This window comes from Vulpes vulpes, chromosome 6 (genome assembly GCF_048418805.1).
Source record: "Vulpes vulpes isolate BD-2025 chromosome 6, VulVul3, whole genome shotgun sequence".
In the NCBI taxonomy this organism is placed as follows: domain Eukaryota; kingdom Metazoa; phylum Chordata; class Mammalia; order Carnivora; family Canidae; genus Vulpes; species Vulpes vulpes.
Window position 1 is genome coordinate 45,302,255 of NC_132785.1, and position 22,547 is coordinate 45,324,801.

Here is a 22,547-nt window from a genome sequence, read left to right on the forward strand (position 1 = left end):
GATTTGATTAAATGATTAAAATGTCAAGATTCTTAATAAAATCAAACAGAATAGGATTTTTATGTGGCCTGTTATTTTATCTACAGTTATCTTTCAGTGTCAAATAAGCAGTGTTCTACCTAATGCTTACATATTGACATTCTGTTAATATGTGCTTCACACCTACTATACAAAAAATGAGCCAGAACATCAGGGCTCAGGTATTTGTTTTTGCTAATTAGCAACTTATGCAGGAATATTCCTTTGCCTGACTTCTTCCAGTAACGGAATATGTATTCGTGAGATGTTAAATAAAAGTAATTGACATCACAGTCATTTAAAATCTGTGATGAGAGAAAATTGTGCTTGATCAGAAAGGCCATGACATTTTGTACTATTCAAATATAGTGACAGTTCATTATTAGAATTCGCTATAACAAATATATAAGCATAAATGTAGAATATCCAGAGTAGGGAGAAAATGATCAAAATATATCTGAAAGGGTGTATCATTAATAGGTTTTCAGCTTCTAACTTTTTAATATAGTACAGCTAGTTTTACCTGTTTCTGCAAGAATATCTTTATATAAATATAGAAGTAAAAGTTGTAGACGTCTAAGGTATGGCTGGCGATTTGAAGAAAGTTTTGCTTTGGTGCATTCTGATCATGTTTATTCCAAAATCCACATAAAAATACCCCAGGATGAGAAAGTGATCATCTTTTTGAGTCAATAAATACTAGTTTCCAAAATAAAAATGCATTGTTTTCTCCAAGCGCAGGACTGAATGCAGGTGGTCTCCTTGCTTCCTTTTTGAAAGGAGCAGTCTTTCCCTGCAGTGTCAGTGATGGCCACCTGGTGGCACATCACACTAATACATGAAGCATTTCGTTTGTCTTCGGGACTAACACTAAAGCCAACATCATTGAATGTTACAACAGCCATTGTGTTTTATTGTCATGCTATTTCTTATTAATAGTTTTAGAAAAGAAGCTCACATGATATAGTTCAGCTATCTAAAAAATTAACAACTCAGAAATAAAGGTACTAGTATTCTCCATATTGCAGAAGTTACATTTAAAATGTGTTTATTTTAATAGCAGTCAGTTAATAAGCAGTCAGAGAACAGTATTATGTAGTTAGAAAAGCTAAGAAAAATGGGAAACAAAGAGATTTAAAGTTGGTCTTAATAAAGATACATATAGAGTATTGCCGTTGTTCTATTTTCAGAAATGTTTACAAACCTAATGGCAAAATTTTAATTTTAGAGTTCTACAAGAATATCTTTTGTTATTGAATTTTATCAACTTCTCTTTGAAAATGCCTATATTTTTGTGCTTAAAAAATAATTACATTCTCAATGCAAAAAGGACCAAATCCTTTGTATTGTAAAAACTTGGTTGACTTTTGTTCTCATTTCCCATTAGTTTTTGACATTGCTTCCCAAATTCAAATGTTATACCTGCTTCTGAGTCTATGCATGGGCTGGACAATAGTCAGAATGAAGAAGTCTCAAAGCAGACCTCTCCAGTGGGATTCTACTCCTGCATCCACTGGCATTGCTGTATTCATTGTCATAACACAGGTGAGTATTGATACTCAGTGTTTATACTTGGCAATATGCAAAAATCCAAACTTGAACAGACCTCATTTCAAAAGTGAAACTTGACACCCATGAGGAATTTGTCATTTAAAGTGTGAATTAAAGAGTGATAGATCAAATAACTTGTAATCTTCTGAATGCTAATATGTGTAGATTGCAGAATTTAGTTATTACTTACATGAATTTGAGCTTTCAATCAGCTTATTTAAAAACGTGAAGAATGCTTAATATTAGGATAGATTCTCATTTCCTACTTAATAGCTTTCTATCATATTTTCTAACACATAGTAAGTACTCAACATTTTACATGGCTGAGTCAATGAATTTGAGATTCATCCATGGGCAAGGATTTTTAGGTCCAGTTCTATTACTTTATATACATTAAGGAATTCAAGTGAATATCTGAGATTAACAATAAAGCAAAATATAGAATGAGAAAGAATGGGATCTAGTTTTTGGAAACAAATACAAGACAAATTTAGTCTTTTAGAAAATTTAGTCTTCTTAGCCCTTTTTTGTTTTCTTTTATTCTAGGATCTCCATATGCCTATGTGCAATGGATTCTATAAAAATTATAAAGGAAGGTATAAACAAAAATTCATCATTGGCTGTAGATGAAAATGAAATATACACTTGGGCTCTGCAAAGGACATTATAATCTGAGTTTTAATGCATTAAATAAAGTGAAAAATTCATTAGTGAAGTGATAAGTCCTGTGCTTTATTCATCTTTATACGCATGATATTTATTGAGTATAGTAGATGCTAAGTGAAATGGGTATGTTGAATTTCATGACTGAGTTAGATCATATCACAGGTGGTGATGTTTATTTATTTATTTATTTATTTTGGTGATGTTTAGATAGCAAATAATGGCTTCCTAAGGCTTTAGAATGAAGGGCTAAATGACAACTGAATTACAAGTGATTAAAATAAGGGCAAGATTCTACCAACTTAATGTTTTTGATCCAGGGCTTCTGGAAAGTAGTGTTAATATTGGGTTAAATTCTCATTTCTCAATAAATAGCTTTTTTAAATCTAATTTTCATTATTCCATTGTAATTTTAACCCATTATCATAGACAAATATAAATTGAGAACTGAGATGATGACACTACGCTAGAGTTTATGTAAGCACTTGTGAAGAAGATGTGAAATGTGGCCCTGGACCTCAGCAACCACCCAGACGAGGTGAATGAGGCAACATAAATACATACGTGTATCCCACGGGCCACATGTTAATATACATAACTGAAAATGTGGAATTTGAATATGTAAAAATGTGAGTCATGGGAACTGATAGGGATTGTTTTGGCTTTATTGGAGGTATAATTAAGGAATAGAAGTTGTATGTATTTAAGATGTACAACTTGATGTTTTGATATATGTCCACATTATGAAATGGTCACCAAAATCAGGCTAGTTAACATATCCTTCACCTCACATAGATACCAGGAGACAGTAGTTCTTTAATAGCACTTACTTATTACAAAACTTAAATTTAGAATTACAGGTTAAGAAATCATATGGATATAATAATTTGGGGGAGTGAAGAAGTAACATTTTAGTGTTGGAAAGCAAATATTCAGCCTAAGAAGGAAATGCATGTGTACAGGATGACAGAGGAGTTCACCTGTCAATCATGGTAGTAGGAGTAAGACCAGGATAGAAGATTTGAGAGTAAGAAGAGGAAGGGATTGCTGACAAACCCCATAAAGCCTGAGAATTGTATTTTTTTAAAAAAAGATTTTATTTATTTATTCATGAAGGACACAGAGGAAAGAGACAGAGGCAGAGACACAGGCAGAGGGAGAAGCAGGCTCCATGCAGGGAGCCTGATGTGGGACTCAGTCCCGGGTCTCCAGGACCACACCCTGGGCCGAAGGCAGGCGCTAAAGCGCTGAGCCACCCAGGGATTCACTGAGAATTGGATTTAATAACTGAGTTTTGATCATTAATTCTTTGGAAGCCACTGAAGACAGTTCTGAGGGCTGACTTGGCTAATGAAGGAAACAGGGCTACTGACACGTGTGATGGCAAAAAGCATTGTAGTAATTTGTGATTGACTTTTGGAAAAGGTGGAAGGAAAGTATTTCTACTCAATAGCCATAAACAGAACAGCTAATGAGGAATTGCTGAGCTTTTTATTGTAATAGTAACAATATGGGGGGGAAAAGTCAATAAAGAAAAGGATGAGTACCTATGCTGGTTATTCATGAATAACCTGGATGCTCATAGTGAATATCAAAAATATACTCTCTTTTAGGGCACCCAGATGGTTCAGTCAGTTAGGGGTCCAACTCATGATTTCAGCTCAGGTCATGATCTTGGAGTCCTGGGTTTGAGCCACCCACTGGGCTCATGCCTGGTGCCGAACCTGCCTGGGGCTTCTTTTCCTCTTGCTCTGCCCATCCCCACAGCCTGTGCATACTGCTCATTCTCTCAACAAAATATACATATATATTACACACACACACACACACACACACACCACATACTCTCTCTCTCTCTCTCTCTCACTCACACACACACACATACACACACACACACACACACACACACTCCTTTACCCTGGGAGGTTACCATGGAAAAATAGTGACATATGAAATCAACAATTCTGACTTGGTCACTTCTGGATAACAGAAGATAGTGAGATATTTCAAAGTTATCCTGAGATAATGGGCTTGAATACAGGGCAGTTTGATTCCCGATAGGGTGCTAAGGGAAGAAAGATTTAGAAAAAGTTCGGGTTTGTTCTCTTAACATTTTCAACTTAGTTTCATCCTTAAAGATGTCTTACTTGAATCATGATGGCAATTGCATTTTTTATCTTTTGTATTATTTTATAAGAATCCCTTTTCTCTAGTTTAGGATATTAGGGAAGAGAAGTCTATTATGCTTGATGCCTGCGCTTTATTAGTTAACAATCTTTATAGTCTGGTAAATCTTAGAACCTCTTAGGAATATTCATATACTCTTTAAGGGGATGTTTGAAAATAGTTGACAAAGTACTTATCATGAGTAGACAAGATTTTTTTCTTTCAATGTGATGTTGTATTTTGCAGAGCATTTTGCTACTTTGGGAGCAGTTTGAAGATACCAATCCTCACAGCTACCATTCACATCACAACTTAGCAGGGATCTTGCTAATCATTTTAAGGATTTGCCTAGCATTGTCGTTAGGCTGCGGACTGTACCAGATCATCACAGTGGAGAGAAGCACTCTAAAAAGAGAGTTTTACATCACGTTCGCCAAAGTATGGGTTTGGGTAGAAAATAGCTTCTTCTGATTATCAACTTTGTTCTGCTTTTTTTGGGAGGTTAAGCAACCTTGTGCTAATGTTGGTTAAGCTGTTATTATGTGCCAAAGCACTAAGCTGTGCCCTTTTTGTATTTCAGCTCCTCTAATCTGTACAACCTATGAGATAGGATTTTGTATTCCATTTTACAGAACCTGTGCAATAGTAGTTTCCATGTAATCTTAGGTCAATTTTGCCTGGGTCGTAATTTCTTTATCAGTAGGAATTTCACATTTTTTTCTGTAGTATCAGAGTTTTTAAAAAATTAAGTTAGAATACAGTTTACATTTCTCAAAAAACACTTAGTAGTTATGAACTGTTACTGTCAGTTATGCAGTGTTTTCTAACCATGAGGAGCTTTCTTTCAGCATAAGCAGATGAAGCAGGAGGCTGTTTGAGCCATTTCACTGCCTCCGCATGAGATCACATTTACTTTATTCCTCTTTTCTATGTCCTTACACGAGTCAGATCTGAAAGCAAATTTGATTTTGCTCTCTACCCATTTAATGAAGGAAAAAATAAGGAGAGAATTTGGAGCAGTAACATTGCAGGAACCTGCCTTCCTAGAAGGTTGTATTTTTCTGTCAGATTGAAAGAATTCATACACCTTCATCCTGGCAATGCAGAAGAGCATTCAGATAAGCTGTTAGTCAGTACCCCCCCATCCTGCCAGCCGGCAAAGCGCACAGGGCTCAGCATCCCAGGGTGGCTGTGGAGGGAGGGCCAGGTTCCTCATCCCCAGAGTTCAGCTCCTTAAAGCTGCTCCTGCAGCCCCAGGAACCCACTTCAGCTTTCTGAGTACCAAAGAGGCAAGAAAATGCTTTTTTGTTTTTGAATTTTTTACAGGGATGGGAGGGTTTGTTTGGAAAGTTAATATATATTTAAGATGTTTTAAAACTAAATTTCCTCTTTTTTCTGTGTTTAAAATTGGACCAAACTTTTTTCTTGAACTTAAAAAAAATTTTTATATGTCTTAATTTAATTTTTAAATGGGTTCAAACATCTGAAAGTATTTAAAGAGAAGCAAAAGTATTTTTTATCTCTCTCCCATCTATTCAGTTATTATTTCCTTATATAATCACTGCTATTTACTACCAACTTATCCTCCCAGGGAATTTTTAATATTCCTATGTATTTCCTTCCATATTTACACAAACAGCACATTTTTTTTATATCTTGTTTTTTTTTTCTTATCTTTATTATACTGAGCATCTCAATAACTACTATTTATTAACTTAATATTTTACTTCATTTTTAGTTTTGGAAAAGAAAATACATTTCTGTTCTTGGAAAAATAGAAAAGAAATGCTTGAAAAGTATAATGTTAAAGTTTCTCATTCTTATTTACTCAGTTCCACTCTTCTGTACTAACCCACAAACACGCCACCACTAGTAGTCAGTGTTTTGGGTATTCTTACAGAATTTCTTTGTGAATCTCTACATGCAAATGTGAATGAACATCTTTATTAGTTTTTCTTTTTATAGGAATATTATACATTTGTACTTTTTCTCAATTATTGTTACTTATATTAATGTATTTTTATGTTTAATATATAATGTCATTTAACAATGAGTATATTAAGGTGTCTTTATAAGAGATTCCGAATACAAAATTTAAAATATGCATTTGATTAGAAACGAAATATTATCATAGCAATAGCAAATTTATTTTTACATTTTATTAGATAGAACTTCTAAAGACCAATTGAGGTCAATCAGGACCTCCTAAATATGCTAGTGATGTTTTTTATCTGGCACATTCTGGAAATAAAGACATAGCCAAACTCATTTGGCTTATTTGTTATTTGTTTCAGGGCTGTATCTTGTGGTTTTTATGCCATCCAGGTCTTGCATGTATCTCTGTCATTTTTAGTGACTACCAAAGAGATAAGGTAAGTAATACACATGATCACTGTAGTTTTTTTAGTGTTTATTGGAAAATTATTAAAGTAGAAAAGGCCTATTTATCTATTTAGAGGTTTTCTAAGTTCTTTAAAACCATACTTTGAAAGAAAATAATTGAACTGGTGAGCATATGAACAGGAACTTTAAAATATGGAAGAAAAATGTTTAATTCTAGTTAATTAAAAAATGATGAAAATCACTTTATTTATTTCAGCCTATTTCATAATACTGTTTTAAAAATTAGACAATTCATAATCCATCTATATTAAGAGCAATTGGTTAAAATTTTTTACTATGCAGTGGTTAAGAATCAAAGTAGATTCATGAAAACTCAGTCTAGTTGTTTTACCAGACTGTAGACTAGAGTGTTGATACTTGCCTTCTTAGGTAAATGGCTCCATCAACTCATTGTGTTCTGCTAGGTCCCTTTTCCAAGCCGTGCAGTGTGGCCTTGAACACACAAATGTCTCGAGCCTGAGGTATTTGCAAAGGGTAATTAGATAGGAAGGTAGTCTACAAAAATAAGGAAGCAACTTGAGGATCTTTGAAATGCCCTTAGAACACTCTTCAGGATTCAGGTGGGGCATGCTTTATTCCTCTTACCAGATTAGCCAGGAACCTGATTTTTCTTACCACTTTCTGCCTACGGTGTGCACCCTGAGGAGAGAATGCGTTAGCAAATTGAATGTGTCTTATTTTGGAGTCTGTGAACTAACTGTTAGATAAATTTTGCCTTTGAACAGTTACAGTTCTGAACATTAGTCACATTTTCCTATTGAAAACTTCTTTGATAAAATGTACCTATGTCAAAGATGGAGGGTAGAGTAGGTGATGTATGCGTACATAAACGGGAAGTATGGGGGTTCGTGATGAACTGAATATAATTTCTCTGTGTTTACATGCCGTAAAAGCATTCCCTTTCTTTTCTTTTCAGGTTATCACAATAGGTGTTATCCTTTGCCAGTCTGTTTCCATGGTTATTCTCTACAGACTCTTTCTTTCCCACAGTCTGTACTGGGAAGTTTCTTCACTCTCTTCAGTAACACTACCACTGACCATATCATCTGGACACAAAAGTCGGCCTCACTTCTGATACTTGATTTTCTTTAAAGAAAACAATTGATTTAAGAGTGCAATAAGGATCCAAATACAGTGACTTTTTTTTCATACTTTTGGTATGAAAAATTGAACAAAGAAGGCAGAGCATGTTATTTATACAACTGCATTTAAGCAGTATCAAACTGAAAAAAGGTAACAAATGAAATGTTTTGAAATATGCTTAATAAACTTTCAAGAAAGTGTGTTGTTATAGGGTGATTTATGCAATTTATCTGTGGAAATTAATATAAAAAGAATTATATGATATTTTGGTAAGAGATTCACCACTTTGTTGTAATGCCTCATCTTATATCAATAGTTAACTCAGGTTTGATAGTCTTATAAAAAGTAATCAGTTAAATGATTACTTGCTTATATATATCTAAACAAACTCCAATTACAAAATCAGTGTAATACACTGATTAAAAACTACTTTTTATGCTTTAAGGAAAATGCATTTCACATTGGAGTTTAAAGGAATTGAAAATGAAATTACTTAAGAATGTGAATATAAAATATATTTATAGCTGAATGAATGAATAAGTTTTTGTTTATTTGGTGTGGGGTTCTTCTCCATTTTCTTTTATCCCTTTGGCTCTAGTTCAGGTTCTGGCTTGGTTAGCAAAGGGTTTTTGACAAATAGTTTATGAAAAATAAAGCTTAGATACATTATATGGGTTGTTCCTTACAAAGACTTTTAAAATCTGAGCACTTAGAAGAAGGGACAAGCAGGGTTACATGTTTAAAAAGAAAGAAGGGAAACGTACTATGTGATATGGTACTAAAATTTTAATCCTGATATAATTCATTTCTTACATTGAATCCCCAATCATAATTAAGCCGTATACACAGATTAAATTAACAGAAGCATTTCACATAAATGTTGGTTTCAGTCATCAACTACCCATGAATTCCTGCCCAAGGATACTTAATCAGGATTAAATTTTCTATGAATAATTGAAAAACAAAATACTCACTGGATTTGTTATAATCCTTGTTGGCACTGGATTCTAAGTAGTTGCCATCTTGAATCCTTTGTAATAAAGCCATATTTTTTGTGTATGTGATGCCCCAGTATTGAGTATGCTAGCTATGAAATACTCTATCAAGTGCCTGTTTAAAGAATTGCTAAATGGTTGTCAATACCTGGTGTATAAAATGAGTATTCCCATTAGTAGTCACTGATTGGAAATTATTCTGTTTCTGTTGGGTGTCATGCTGTTCAGGCCTTTTCAGTTTTACATCTGGCTTATTTTCTTTTCAAATACTTTTTATCTACTTCCAAAGGTACTACATTTTTAAGCAAGAAATGGTGCACTGACCTGGTAATTAAAGTTTTTAATTAAATAGTTAAAACAACACAGCATAACTTTAAAGTACCTGTGACTTTGTCCTCATTCTTATCTTACACCTGGTCTCATTGGAATTGAACAGTGTTCAGTTTCATGTTAGAGGCAAATATCTATGTTCGCAAGTAGCAAACTGACAAGTGACAGAGGTCACCTGGCTCATTAGATCATCTTTCTAACAGTTCTCTGTAAATTATTTAATAAATGAGGGCTACAGGTTACCACTAGGAAGTTGGAGATGTATTTTAGCTCTACGTGATCTGCTGTGTGGTCATGACCTTTTCTTTTACCACGTCTCATTCATAACCCTGGTGCTGTCTGTCCTGTTCAACTGAGGTGCAGTTAATTAAGCAGGATCAAAAAAGGGGAAGCCTTTCATAAGCTTTATGAACTTGTACCAGTAGAGAGGAAATAATTTTTCTGTTACCTACACAAAGAACATAGAAACTGCAATCCAGATAATATGAAATGTGTTACTGTGCTTGTATATATGAAACTCTGACAGGTCTTTTTTTTTTTTACTTTAATTATTTTTATTTTATGATTGAATTTGTTGATAATTTATTTTGTTATTCAAGAGCCATTGTTAAATGAAGGAAAATAGTTAATAATTAACATATAGTATATAAAACACTGTTCATGAATTTAGTAATCAGAGCTGAAAATTTAGTCTGTAAGTCACGGCACAGCACCCACTCTTCTCTCGGTGAATGTTTACACAGAGCTCTGTCAGCACAGAGCATGGAAGGATAAGTATATACTGTAAACTCTCATTAAAGATCAAAACTTTTCTACTTTTCTTTCAGATCATGCTTTTTTACAATTAATTTTTACAATTTTTTTTCTTAAAGAAGACAAATGGTTGTGTACAGGCTTCTTTTTCTTTTTTTTCAGAAGCATTTTGTTTCTTCTCTAAGAAGCTATAGAAGATACTTACGTTTATGACACATGTAATAATATTAGCTCCTCCTTAACTGAATGTCTGCTGTGTGCCAGGCACTCACTGTTGTCACTGAGCCCTGCTGCGCTAGCAGAGCTCCCCTTCAACTGAGCATAAGAGAGAATAAATGATTTCTCTAAAGGCATCAGACTTCTCTTTAGTTTTTCTGCTTTTTACCCTCATAATTTAATGAGCACCTATTAGGTGTGTATGTTTTTAGTGAAAATGCCTGGCTATCGGTAGCTAATTTTAGCTGTTGATTGTAATGTTAAACCTGGATTTGTACTGAAGTCAGAAATGAACTTGCATAGATAAGCAAGTGTGCACCTCAGCACATTTCAATATTTGAACCTTGGCTTTCAGCTAGAGGAAGAGAATCCAGGCAGAAGGGCTTGTTTTAGGAAGGTTTTCTGTGGTCTCAGCTTGTAAGCCAAGTCTGTTGAAACTACAGGATAAATAAGTCTAAGGCCAACAGTAATGTAGAGACTTCACACACCATTATGAACGGTGGCCCTTCAGTATATGTTTCCCTTAGGAGACTGTGCCTATTCTCTGGAAGTTCTTAGGAAATCTGGAATTATCTGTGTAACATTCTCTCTAAATAGCTTCAGTGGTGTCAAATCTGTGAGGTTTTCTGTTTTTGCGAAGTAATGCGGTGACCAATCAAGTTGAGACTAAATCTGAGGAGGTAATACTGTTTTTTGTACCAACATAAAGTCAAGAATTGAGACAAATAACAAGACTGGTTTTCCTGTGAAATCTGAAAACTACCACGAAAGCACACTCTCCAGAACTCCTTGAAGTAGTTCTCCAAGAAATATTTCAGCTTCCACTACTTGGGCAGCACAATTCCCAGGGCATCATGGACATTGTCCTCGAGGAGTGTCGTTTATATAGGATACCAGGAGACCTAGAAGAGTCCTAGAAAGGAATGGCCCTGCCCACCAAAGCCCTTTCTCTGCAAAGTGAAGGGAAATCAGTTGGATGATGGAATTCTTTGTGCTAATCGTATGCCTCTTTTTAAGTTTGAAATTATTTTAAAATAAAGTTTAAAAATAGAAATCAGATCAAACTACTACTGGCTTGTTAAAAACTCCATTTGCTTCCCACTGCACTTAGAAAAAAGTGATCCATGCTCATTACATGTTCTAGAAGGCCCCACATGATCCGGTCCCTGCCTCTATCTATGATCTCATTTCATACCACTCTCCCTCTCACCATACTCCAGCCTCATCATTAAAAAATATCTCATTTATATCACTGCCTCAGGGCTTTGCAGTAGCTATTTCTTCTGCCTGGAATACTCTCTTCCAAATCTTGGCATGGCTATGTGGCTGAATCTTCCTTACCCTCCAGGTTCTCAGATCAAATATCTTTCAGAGACCTCTGGCCATCTGTAGTGGCTTTATATGGTGCCAATGTGGCTAAGCTGAGGATACGTTCCTCTTAATTCTCCCTACATAATTTTAGGATAGTGTGGGTACAAGAGGTGTGTGGTGCAAGATTCAGAAGGTAGAAGTTAAGTAGCCAGATCCAGATTTCTTTTTATAATTGAAAGGTCCAAGCAGGGCACACATTGTTGCAGCTCACTCACATTATTGCTTATCTGCTGGCTTATCTTTTTGGTCTGTGGGCCAACAACCAGGCACATAGGAACAGCAGCTCCTGCTGGATCACCTCCTTTATTTTCTCCTGACTCTAGCCAGGTGTGTGTTTCACTGTGACAGAGGGTGCCAGGTTCTGCAGCACAGCCCCATCATTGAAGTTGGAGGATTGGAATCAGTGAGAGACTGGCACGAATACCCATGGGTTTTACTCATCCTAGCAGGTTCTAGTATACTGTTTTCACTTCCCCCACTTCATACCCATCTTCCCTTCCCACCTGCCTGACGCAAAAGAACAGCCTCCTATGATCCCTATTACAAATCCTTTATTTTATATATTAAAAATGGCATGTGTGTGTGTGTTAGTGATATCCTAATAGTTCTTCTCTGACCAGATGCTGATAGGTATCCTAATGCTGCTACCCTGTCCTAAATGCTCCATCATGTTTCCCCTTTTCTTGCTAGAATACTTAACCCACTTTATCTCTGCCTGTTGTCTCCCCAGTTAGAATGTAAATTCTAAGGGAGTTTGGACATTGTCTATATCGTTCATTGCTGTATCCCTAGCACCTTGAGCATTCCCTGGTGCACACTAGATACTCAAAAATATTTTTTGAATTAATGAATGAAAGCTATTTTGAAAAAGTTTCAGACACATACTTAGCAATATGGCATTAATTAAATCATAGGACCTCCCGTAATGACTTAAAATAATGCCTTGCCTGTTCTTTATTCAATTACATGGAACCAAGAATGTGTAAAAATCTTGAGTAGTTAAGTAGTTGCTATGAAGTCTAATCTCTAAAACTCACCAATTAGGGGAGACTTCCTCAAGTTGTTAAAGAGGCAGTTTCCCTCTATAAATAGTATTGGGACCATGTGCCTTATTTCTTAGCTGCTATAGCCAAGACGTAAAAGAAGTTTAAGTCAACTAGAGGAAGAAGGTCAACAGTAGTGATAAGTGGCTGGGAGAAGTCAGAAAAAGTAAAAATGATATATCACAGGATCCTGAAGTCATTTAATGTGGATGAAAACAGCCCTGTGTGCCTGAATAGACTCTTAGAGTTTTATTGTTCAATATAACTTTTGACAATGGCTCTTCGTAATCAAAGATTAAGATACATTATGTTCAGTATCCTTAGAGAAATGTGCAAGTACTTGGTGATGTTTTCTCATTATACAGGTTATATATGCATGTTGTGCAAAAATCAGAAGGTTGAAAAGGGTAAAAAGTTCTTTAAGCCATTCATTTCCCTTCCCTGGATCCAACCTCTGCTATCAGTTTCTTGTTTATTCTTCTGGATGGCTTCATGTATGTATAAACACACATATGTATGAAACACCAATTATAGTATACCATACACAATGTTTTGTACATTTAGCAATTTATTCCATATCCCTATCTACAGAATTGTCCCATTTTTTTTCATTGGTTGCATAGAACCCCATTATATAGGTGGTATTTTAATTTTTTTTTATTAGTTCTCTGTCACTGGACAGTGTTGGTTTCCACTCTTTAGCTAGTATAGATAGCTTCTTAAACACTTGGAATAAAAAATTTGCCTGGCTCTCTTCTCTCTTCCCAGCGCCACAGTGGGGTACACCCTCCCCCCAGCTTCCCAGGATGTAGATCCTTGGAGTTTCTTGAGTGCACCAAGTGTCTTTGTTATTCACGGTGGAACCTGATAGTTTATGCTAATGAGATGACTCAGGATGAAGACTAGCCACACCAGAAAGACCAACTGTGTGATTAGAGACTTGGGTCTTTGAGCCAAAGTGATACTGGCCTGACCTCTGGGGAGGGAAGAGGGACTGGAGATTAAGTTCAGCCTTGTGGCCAGTGATTCAGTTGGTCATGCCTATGTAATGAAACCAAAAAAAAAAAAAACAAAAACAAAAACAAAACAAAACTCCACAGACACTGAAGCTCAGGTGAGCTTGTAGGACTTTTGTTTAATACAGGTGGAATTACCAACCTTTTTATGGCTTCTGTGTTCTACCTGCATCACACATAGAACTGGACTTAAGGCTGCTGTGAACTGTTTGATTCATCATCTAGAACCACACTATTTTAATTATTGTAGCTTTAAAATATGCCATACTGACTTAAAGGGAGTCTTACCTGTCAGTGCTCTTGCTCTTTTTTATTTTATAATTATACCTACCAGTTTTATCATATGAACTTTAGAATCAGCTTTTCAATTTTTGAAAGAAAAATCTTGTTTACTATTTTTAGTGCAATGAATTAAATTTCTATATCAATTTAGAGAGATTTGATTTCCTTAACATGTTGGATATTAATCCCACAAATGGTTGCTCATCTTTTTGGCTCCTTAGCAAAGCATTTCATTAACTGTGAACCTGTGGTTGCTTTCATAGTGATCCAAGAAACTGATATGAAATACCTTTCTATTTCTTTAATGTGAACATGCGTCAATCAGTTTTTAAGGACTTTATATAGACCTTGTGCACTTGATGATACCCTCTTGATATGTTAGTGTTTTCTTTCATTATATCTTGCAAATGGATGTTATTTTACACATGAAGACGGTCCATTTCTGTATTTTGATTTTGCTCGCAATCTAACTGAATTCTCCTAACAGTTGTAATAATTTTCTAGTTGGTTCTCTTGTATTTTCTAGGCAAACAATTGTGTCACCTGCATATAGTGATCATATTTATTCTCCTCTTTACCTTGTTTACCTCTCATTTTTACCCTCTTACTGCTAGTATCTTCAAAACTGTGTTAGTTTTGGTAACATGGCAGTAAGATGTTTACATTCCCCATAATGTGATTCCAAGTAGACTTTGAAAAGTTAAATACACATATTGTGATCCCTAGAGCAACAATTATATGTATATGTGTGTTTTGTAAAATTACAATATGAAAATTAAAATGGAATGCTAAAAAAATGTTCAAGTAACCCAGAAGAGAGGACATGGGAAACAGAGGAATTAAAAACAGAAAAATAAGCAGAAAACAATAAAACGATAGACCCAAATCCAAACATATCAATAATTATACTAAATGTAAATGTTCTAAATATACCAATTAAGAAACAGAGATTGTCAGATTTTTATTTTTGTTATTTTTTTAAACATCTTATATATTTGATAGAGAAAGAGAGCACAAGTAGGCCGAGTGACAGGCAGAGGAAGAAGAGAAATAGGCTCCCTGCTCAGCAGGGACCCCAGGACCTTGGGATCATGACCTGAGCTAAAGGCAAACACTTAACCCACTGAGCCACTCAGGTGCCCCGGAATAGATTTTTTAATATCCTAATTGTATGCCGTTTGCAAGAAACTCATTTAAATGTAAATATAGGGATCCCTGGGTGGCGCAGCGGTTTAGTGCCTGCCTTTGGCCCAGGGCATGATCCTGGAGACCGGGGATCGAATCCCACGTCAGTCTCTCTCTGTGACTATCATAAATAAATAAAAATTTAAAAAAATAAATATAAATATAATGTTAAAATGACAGGAAAGAAATACCTGTGCAAACAATAATCAAATGAAGCTAGAATGACTATAGTAATATCAAAGTACACTTTAGAGTAATGAAAATTACCAGGAATAAACAAAGGATGGAAAAGTAAAAGAGTTGATTCACCAAGAAGACCTCACAATCTTTTTTTTTTTTTTTAAGATTTTATTTATTTATTTATTCATGAGAGACACAGAGAGAGGGAGGCAGAGACAGGCAGAGGGAGAAGCAGGCTCCATGCAGGGAGCCCGATGTGGGACTCCAACCCATTACTCCAGGATCACACTTTCCAGAGACCTCACAATCTTAAATGTAGACACCAAACAGCAGATCTTCAAAATACGTACAGCAAAACACTGACAAAATTGAAAGGAGAAATAGACAAACCCATATTTGTAGTTGGGGACTTAAACACTCATTTTTCTCAGTCATCAATAGAACTAGTAGAAAATTAGCTAAAATATAGAACTGTAAAACACCATCAATGGGATCTATTTGAAATTTATAGAGTATTCACCCCAGCAGCAGCAAAATATAGTCTTTTCAGGTTATACACAGACCATTCATCAAGATAGACCACAACCTGGAACATACCATAACAAATCTAAAAAACCTGAAATTATGCAAATACGCTCTCTGATCATAACCAGTAACAAAAAGATAACTGGAAAATCTACAAACACTTGAAAAATCGACACTTTTAAATTAACTTGGCTTACTAAATATATTTTGAACTGACAAAATGAAACTATACTGTATCAAAATATATGGAAGGAAAAATATTTCTTAGGAATAAATTTGTGGCATTAAATGCTTATAAAGAGGGGCACTTGGCTGGCTCAGTCAATAGAGTATACAACTCTTGATCTCAAGGTTGTAAATACAAGCCCCACGGTGGATGTAGAGATTACTTCAAAATAAAATATTTGGGGTGCCTGGATGACTCAATTGGTTAAGTGTCTGATTTTGGCTCAGGTCATGATCTCAGAGTCCTAGCATGGAGCCCTGCATCAGGCTCTCCACTGAGCAGGAAGTCTGCTTGTCCCTCTCCTTCTGCCCTTCCCACTGCTTGTGCTCTCTGTCTATCTCAAATAAATAAAATCTTTAAAAAAATTTTTTTAATCTTTAAAAAAAATGTTTGTAAGAAGAAGAAAAGTCTTGAATAAATAATCTAAGCTTTTAACTTAGGAGAACTAAAAGGAAATAAAAGTAAACCCAAAGCACCAGGAAGAAGAAAATAATAAAGAGTGGCTATCAATTGAACTTGATCACAGAAATCCATGGAGAACTACACCAAAACTGGTTCTTGGAAAAGATCAATAAAATCAATAAGCCTCTAGCAAAATTGACAAAGGGAAAAAAGGGGTGACATGAATTAGTAATATTAGTCATGAAAGAGGAGGTATCAGACTCTGCAGACATTAACAGGACAATAAAGCACTACTGCAGGGACACCTGGGTGGCTCAGCCGTTGAGCATTTGGCTTTGGCTCAGGGCATAACCCTGGAATCCCAGGATCGAGTCCTACATTGGGATCCCTGCATAAAGCCTCCTTCTCCCTCTGCCTATGTCTCTGCCTCTCTCTCTCTCTCTGTGTCTCTCATGAATAAATAAATAAAATCTTTAAAAAAATAAAGTACTATTGCAAAAAAATCCTTTATGTAAATATAACAATTTAAATTAAATAACCAATTCTCTGGAAAGTGTATGTCAAGGACTATGAAGAGTCTGATATTTTACTTTACTTACAAACTAACTAGTTAACCTGTTACTGCTTCATAAAGACTGCAGAGCCCATGAGACTCCTAGGTCAGAAATGAAGCACTTTGTTCTATATAGTACAGCAAATATCATGAGCTTCCTGTTGGTTGGCACTGATTACACAAAACTCCTAAGTCCATGGGGGCAGTAGGTATAGTCCATGGTGGAACTAGATAGATGTTACATGTGCAGTGAGATTCAGGGAGCCCCCAAGGAATATCAGAGTTGGGAAATTTATCTCTTTTATAACTGACACTGTGGGAATGCCTGGGTGGCTCAATTGGTTGAGCATCAGACTCTTGATTTCGGCTCAGGTCATCATCTCAGGGTCATGAAATTGAGCCTCATCTTTGGCTCCTTGCTGGGCATGGAGCCTGCTTAAGATGCTCTACACCCCCACCCCCCACCATAAGAAACAAAAACAAAAAACCCTGGCATTGTATTGATTGGAAAATGTCGCCTCATCCTGCTCCCTGCAAACACAGTCCTGAAAAAAGGCCCAGACAGAGTGATTAGAGCTTTGTATTCTTGGCATACCCAGCAAGGACATGTAGGGATGCCTAGGACCTGAAGCATATTACCACAAATGCCAAACTACCAAAACCCACTCAAGATGAACTAAAAGTCCAAAATAGTCCTATAGCAACTAAGGAATTCTTGTTTAAAAGCCTTCGGAAACAGAAGTCTCCAGGCCCAGATGGTTTCACTGGTCAATTCTATGAAACAAAGAAGAGATAGCACCAATTCTACACAATCTCTTCCCAAAAAATATAAGAGGAGGGGGAGAAAAAAGGAAAGGCAATTCAGTGGAAAAGTGAATGCCTTTTCAACAAATGGTGTTTGCATCTATTTGCAAAATAAATGAACTTCAACTGCAATCTCACATCTATGAAAAATAACTCCATTAACCATAGATTTAAAGCATAACATTATAAAACTTTTAGAATAAATAGGATGAAATCTTTGTTTTTTAAATTTTTTTTTTTATTTTTTAATGATTTTATTTATTCATGAGAGACCCAGAGAGAGAGAGGCAGAGAGACAGGCAGAGAGAGAAGCAGACTCCATGCAGGGACTCGAGCCCGGGACTCCAGGATCACGCCCTTGGCCAATGGCAGATGCTCTATCGCTGAGCCACCCAGGCTTCCCAATAGGATGAAATCTTTGTGACTTAAGGTTAGGCAAAGAGTTCTTAGACACCAAACAGTCCAAACTCTGAGAGAAAACATTGATAAATTCAACTTGATTAGAATTAAAAACTTTTGCTCATAAAAGGCACTGTTAAGAGGATGAACAGATACGCTACAATCTGGAAGAAAGTATTTGGAAATCACATATCCAATAAAGGACTCTACATAAAGAATGTATGGAAAACTCTTAAAACCCTACAGTGGAAAAAAAAAAAAAAAACCTATAGTGAGAAAATAATCCATTAAAAAAAATGGACCAAAGTCTTCACCAGGCACTTCACCAAAGAGAATATACAGATGACAAATTAGTACATGAAGAGGTGTTCAACATAATTAGCCATTAGAGAACTGTAAACTAGAATCATGGTGAGATAGCCACTATGTACCTATTAGAATGGCCAAAATAAAACTAATGAATATACCAAGTGCCACCAAAGATATGGAGTAACCAGAACTCTCCTACATTGCTGGTGGGAATGCAGAATGGTACAGCCACTTTGGAAAACAGTTTTGCAGTTGCTTATAAAGTTAAATTACCATATAACCCAGCAACACCACTTCTGGGTATTAACCTTAGAGAAGTGAAAATTTATATTCCCACAAAAATCTGCACACAAATGTTTATGGCAGCTCTACTCACAATCACAAAAAAAAAAAAAACAAAAACAAAAACAAGAAACCCAAATGTCCTGAATTGATGAAGTATAATATATCCATAAAAAAGAATACTATCAAAAAAAAAAAAAAAAGAATACTATCAGTAGTAAAAAAAAAATACAATCTATTGGTTCACATAAGTTGAATGAGTCTCAAAGACATCATGCTGAGTTTTTAAAAAGCCAGTTTGGGGCGCTTGGGTGGCTTAGTTGGTTAAGTGTCTGACTCCTGGTTTCAGGTCAGGTCATGATCTCATGGGTCATGAGATCAAGCATCATATCAGGTTCAGCAGGGAGTCTGCTTGAGAATCTCTCCCTCTCCATCTGCCCCTCCCCTCCCCTCCAATAAATAAATAAATAAATAAATAAATAAATAAATAAATAAATCTTTTCTTTAAGCCAGTCTTAAAAGGTCATATATTGTATGATTCCATTTAGAATGCATTTTCAAATAAAGAAAACAGTAGTGATGGAAAAAAAGCTCAGTAATTGCCAGAAGTTAAAGAAGGTGGGAGGAAGGTATGACAGCAGAGGAGTTTTTGAGGGGTAATGGAACTCTTCTCCGTACTGATTGTGGTTGGGGTTGCGGTTTCATTGAATCCATGCATGTATTGACATTCAAAGAACTGCACACCAAAAAAGTCAATTTTACTGTGCCATAATTTAAAGAATAATTGTTTAAAAATGGATGCTGGATGTGTTGTCTAATCCTTTCTGCATCCACACATATGATAGAATTTTTCTTTTGTTTTATTAATATGGTGAATAGTATTAACAAATTTTCTGATATAGAATCATGATTCAATATAATTTTGGAAGTTTTACTACCCCAGTCTGATAAGATTTTTAAAAATCTAGGATCTCTAATAGGGTAGAAACCTTAGGCAAGTTGGAGAATGAAAATATTCAGATCTCTCATTTCCTGAAGTTGTCTTGAGAAGACAAGACTCGTGTTTGTTCTGAAAAGTGCATTTAAAATCAGTTGTTTTATTTTGAATGTTTGCTTAATGTGTCACTTATATTTCAGGCTTATTGCCAGTAGGTACTTTAGAGTATAGCTGGTTAGGTATAAAAGGTGCTGAATTCTTTTATATTTAGGAGGTATTATGATCTACTGGAAAGAGCAGGGACTTTTTGGCACGACAAACTGATTTTAAATCCTAACTGCCATGTTTCAATGATTTTCTCATATGTCATCTGGTTTTGGAACAGATAATGATTCTTTGAGCACAGAGAATGGGTCCTCCTGCATAGAGTGAGGAGTGGTCAGATATGGGAGACGGGTTTTAATATTACTAACTCATGGGATTGTTGTATAGATGATATACGGTGCTTGTGCCAGTACAATGTTCTTTATTTACAGACCTGAAGGTTGTGTGCAAAACTTACAGTGAACCTGAGGTTCATCCTAATCTATTCATTCATGGAGATAATATTTAAATGTCCATGAGATGAAAGTGTTTGCTTTAAATAATCATACATATGTGGTTAGAACAGAAAGTAGGCGTGATTGGAATACATTCAAGATTCTATCTAATTTACACACGACTACATTCCAACTTACACCCACACAAAATAAACTTTTAAATCTCTTGCCTAGCCTGTGAGCCTTAGAGATCCTTCAGAAGATAAGTTTTTAAGACTTACCCAGAAGTTAGAGTGTTTGTAAAAGGTTTATTTGGGGTGGGAGGGGAGTGAATTTTTTAAGTGAAAAGTGATTTTTCCTCAGATACACCAATGTATCTTCTCTATGACTGAAGTTCCTTATCAGATTAGTAAATGGTAATATTCTTTATTTCCTTTTGTAAAGACATCAGGTTTTGTAGAAATGAATGATATTCAACAGTTGTTAAAGTCTAATGTTTCCAAACTAACCAATACTTTTAAACCCCTGTAGAGTCTACCTTGGATCATTCCTCAAAGCATGTAAGGTGGTTCGTAAACTTAACCTGAGAACTCCAAGAGAAAGTGCTTCTGACATAGGTCAGGTTTTAAACAAAATAGTAAAAATCGCAAATTATGGCTTCTATCCTGATTTCAAGGTCTTAGATCTCTTACCTCCTCACATATTGAAATTCCCTTACAGAGAACAACATTTCGCTGCCTGCTCGTCAGCTTCTCGGTCTCTCCATCTGTCACATGAGGCCACCCCTCACTCTCCAGTAAGACCCCCTCACTCGCTGAAAGAATCACTGTTTGCTCGGAACCAGATGTTTCCCCCCAGGGCTCTGCTTTATGTCGGTAAGGCAATATTTCCTGCCCTTTGTCTTCTTCTTATTTTTCATACTTCTGCTCTTTATCATAATGTTGTTTTGGTGTTTCTGGTTTTTGATGATACACCACTGTCAGCTTAAGCTTATGCTATGAGTTTCAACAGCTGTGACATGTCTAAACTGCATTATCTTGAAAGCGTTGGCACTAGTGAAAAACACAAGGAGCCAAATTAATAAAAGAAAACATCTCAAAGGGTTCCTATGGATACATCGTGAAACCAGGAAGTACACATTGGGTTGAGTTGGCTCATTCAGCCTGTAATAATCTCTGCTGTTCTCCTGCATCATTTGTGTACACACTGTGTAATATGTGCTGGGGGAGAATTGGAGCATCTGATGACTGCAATCACATTACTAAAGGTGTGCCTTTTTGCCTATAAAATCCATTCTTAAACGGGTTATTGTGTTTGAAGTGATTTATTACAATCTTTAGAGATAAAATATGAATACCGAACAAGGGGTGTGGAAACCGAGGTACAAAATGGAATGTTTTATGTTGAGGAGTAATCAGAAAATAATGAGTATGCATTCTAATAAGGGGAAAGTCACTCTAGAAGATTGAAAAGACTTCCTTTTATTGCAAGTTGAACCTGCGCAGAGTTGGACTCAGGCAGTAATAAAGTGGTGCTACGTTCCTTTGCATCTGATTTTATGAGACCTTTATGTGTCAGTGTGACGTTCCTCTTTATGTATTCATATTTTAGTTTTAATATATTTGCTTAGAGTTTGATTTTTTTTTTAATGAGGTAAAGCTTCAGGGTATGAATGTAAGTGCTACTGTATAACCCCTGAGTTATGAGTGGCAGAAGCAGAGTCAGGAAAAAGGAATATATTCTGAAGTGAAAACCAGCTTGTGATTTAAGAAGGAAGTGCTTTTTATCTCCATGTACGTAGTGACTTTTTTTTTCTGGGTGATTTACCCACACCTAACTTCTTCTGTTCTTCATCTTTTCCTTTATACTTTCTTTATACTAAGAACTTTGCCTATAATATATTGGAAATATTTTTCCTTCTTTGTGATTTGCTCTTTGGTTTGTTTGCGATATTTTTTGCCATTTAGAAATTTAAAAGTTTCTAGGTAGCTAAATATATGAATATTTTCCTTTGACATTTCTGGCTTTAGTTTTCTTTAGCACCCTAAGATTACATACACAGTTATAATTTTATTCACTAATTCCACAGGTTTTTTTATAATCAATTTTTTAATCAATTTAAAATTTATATTGATGTAAAGCAATAGTTCTTATTCAGGACTATGCCTTAGAATTACATGAGAAAAAGAAGAAAAAAACTCATGCCTAGATCCCATTCCAGAAAAACTCATTTAGAATCTCTGAGGATAGGATCTGGCCATCCCATTATTTTAGAATTTCTGCAAAAGATTTGTGATGTTCAACCAGAGTCAAGAA

General features: G+C 35.6%; 1 protein-coding gene across 5 annotated transcripts in view; it reads left to right on the forward strand.

Annotated features, from left to right (window-relative positions):
- GPR180 (G protein-coupled receptor 180) overlaps positions 1-21,536 on the forward strand; it is a 41,512-nt gene extending 19,976 nt beyond the window's left edge. Inside the window, exons 6-11 of one of the 5 annotated variants that reach the window (XR_012002027.1) lie at positions 1,406-1,563; positions 4,645-4,836; positions 6,693-6,770; positions 7,718-8,034; positions 20,763-20,848; positions 20,952-21,536. Coding sequence is in view for 2 of the 5 variants with exons in the window: in XM_026003626.2 (XP_025859411.1) it covers positions 1,406-1,563; positions 4,645-4,836; positions 6,693-6,770; positions 7,718-7,876 (587 nt within the window). In the remaining 3 variants the exon portion in view is untranslated. Of the gene's footprint in view, positions 1-1,405; positions 1,564-4,644; positions 4,837-6,692; positions 6,771-7,717; positions 11,236-20,762; positions 20,849-20,951 lie in introns of those variants that run through there. The other 4 variants (XR_012002026.1, XR_012002028.1, XM_026003626.2 and 1 more) reach the window with 4 other exon arrangements.
- The last annotated feature ends 1,011 nt before the right edge of the window (positions 21,537-22,547 follow it).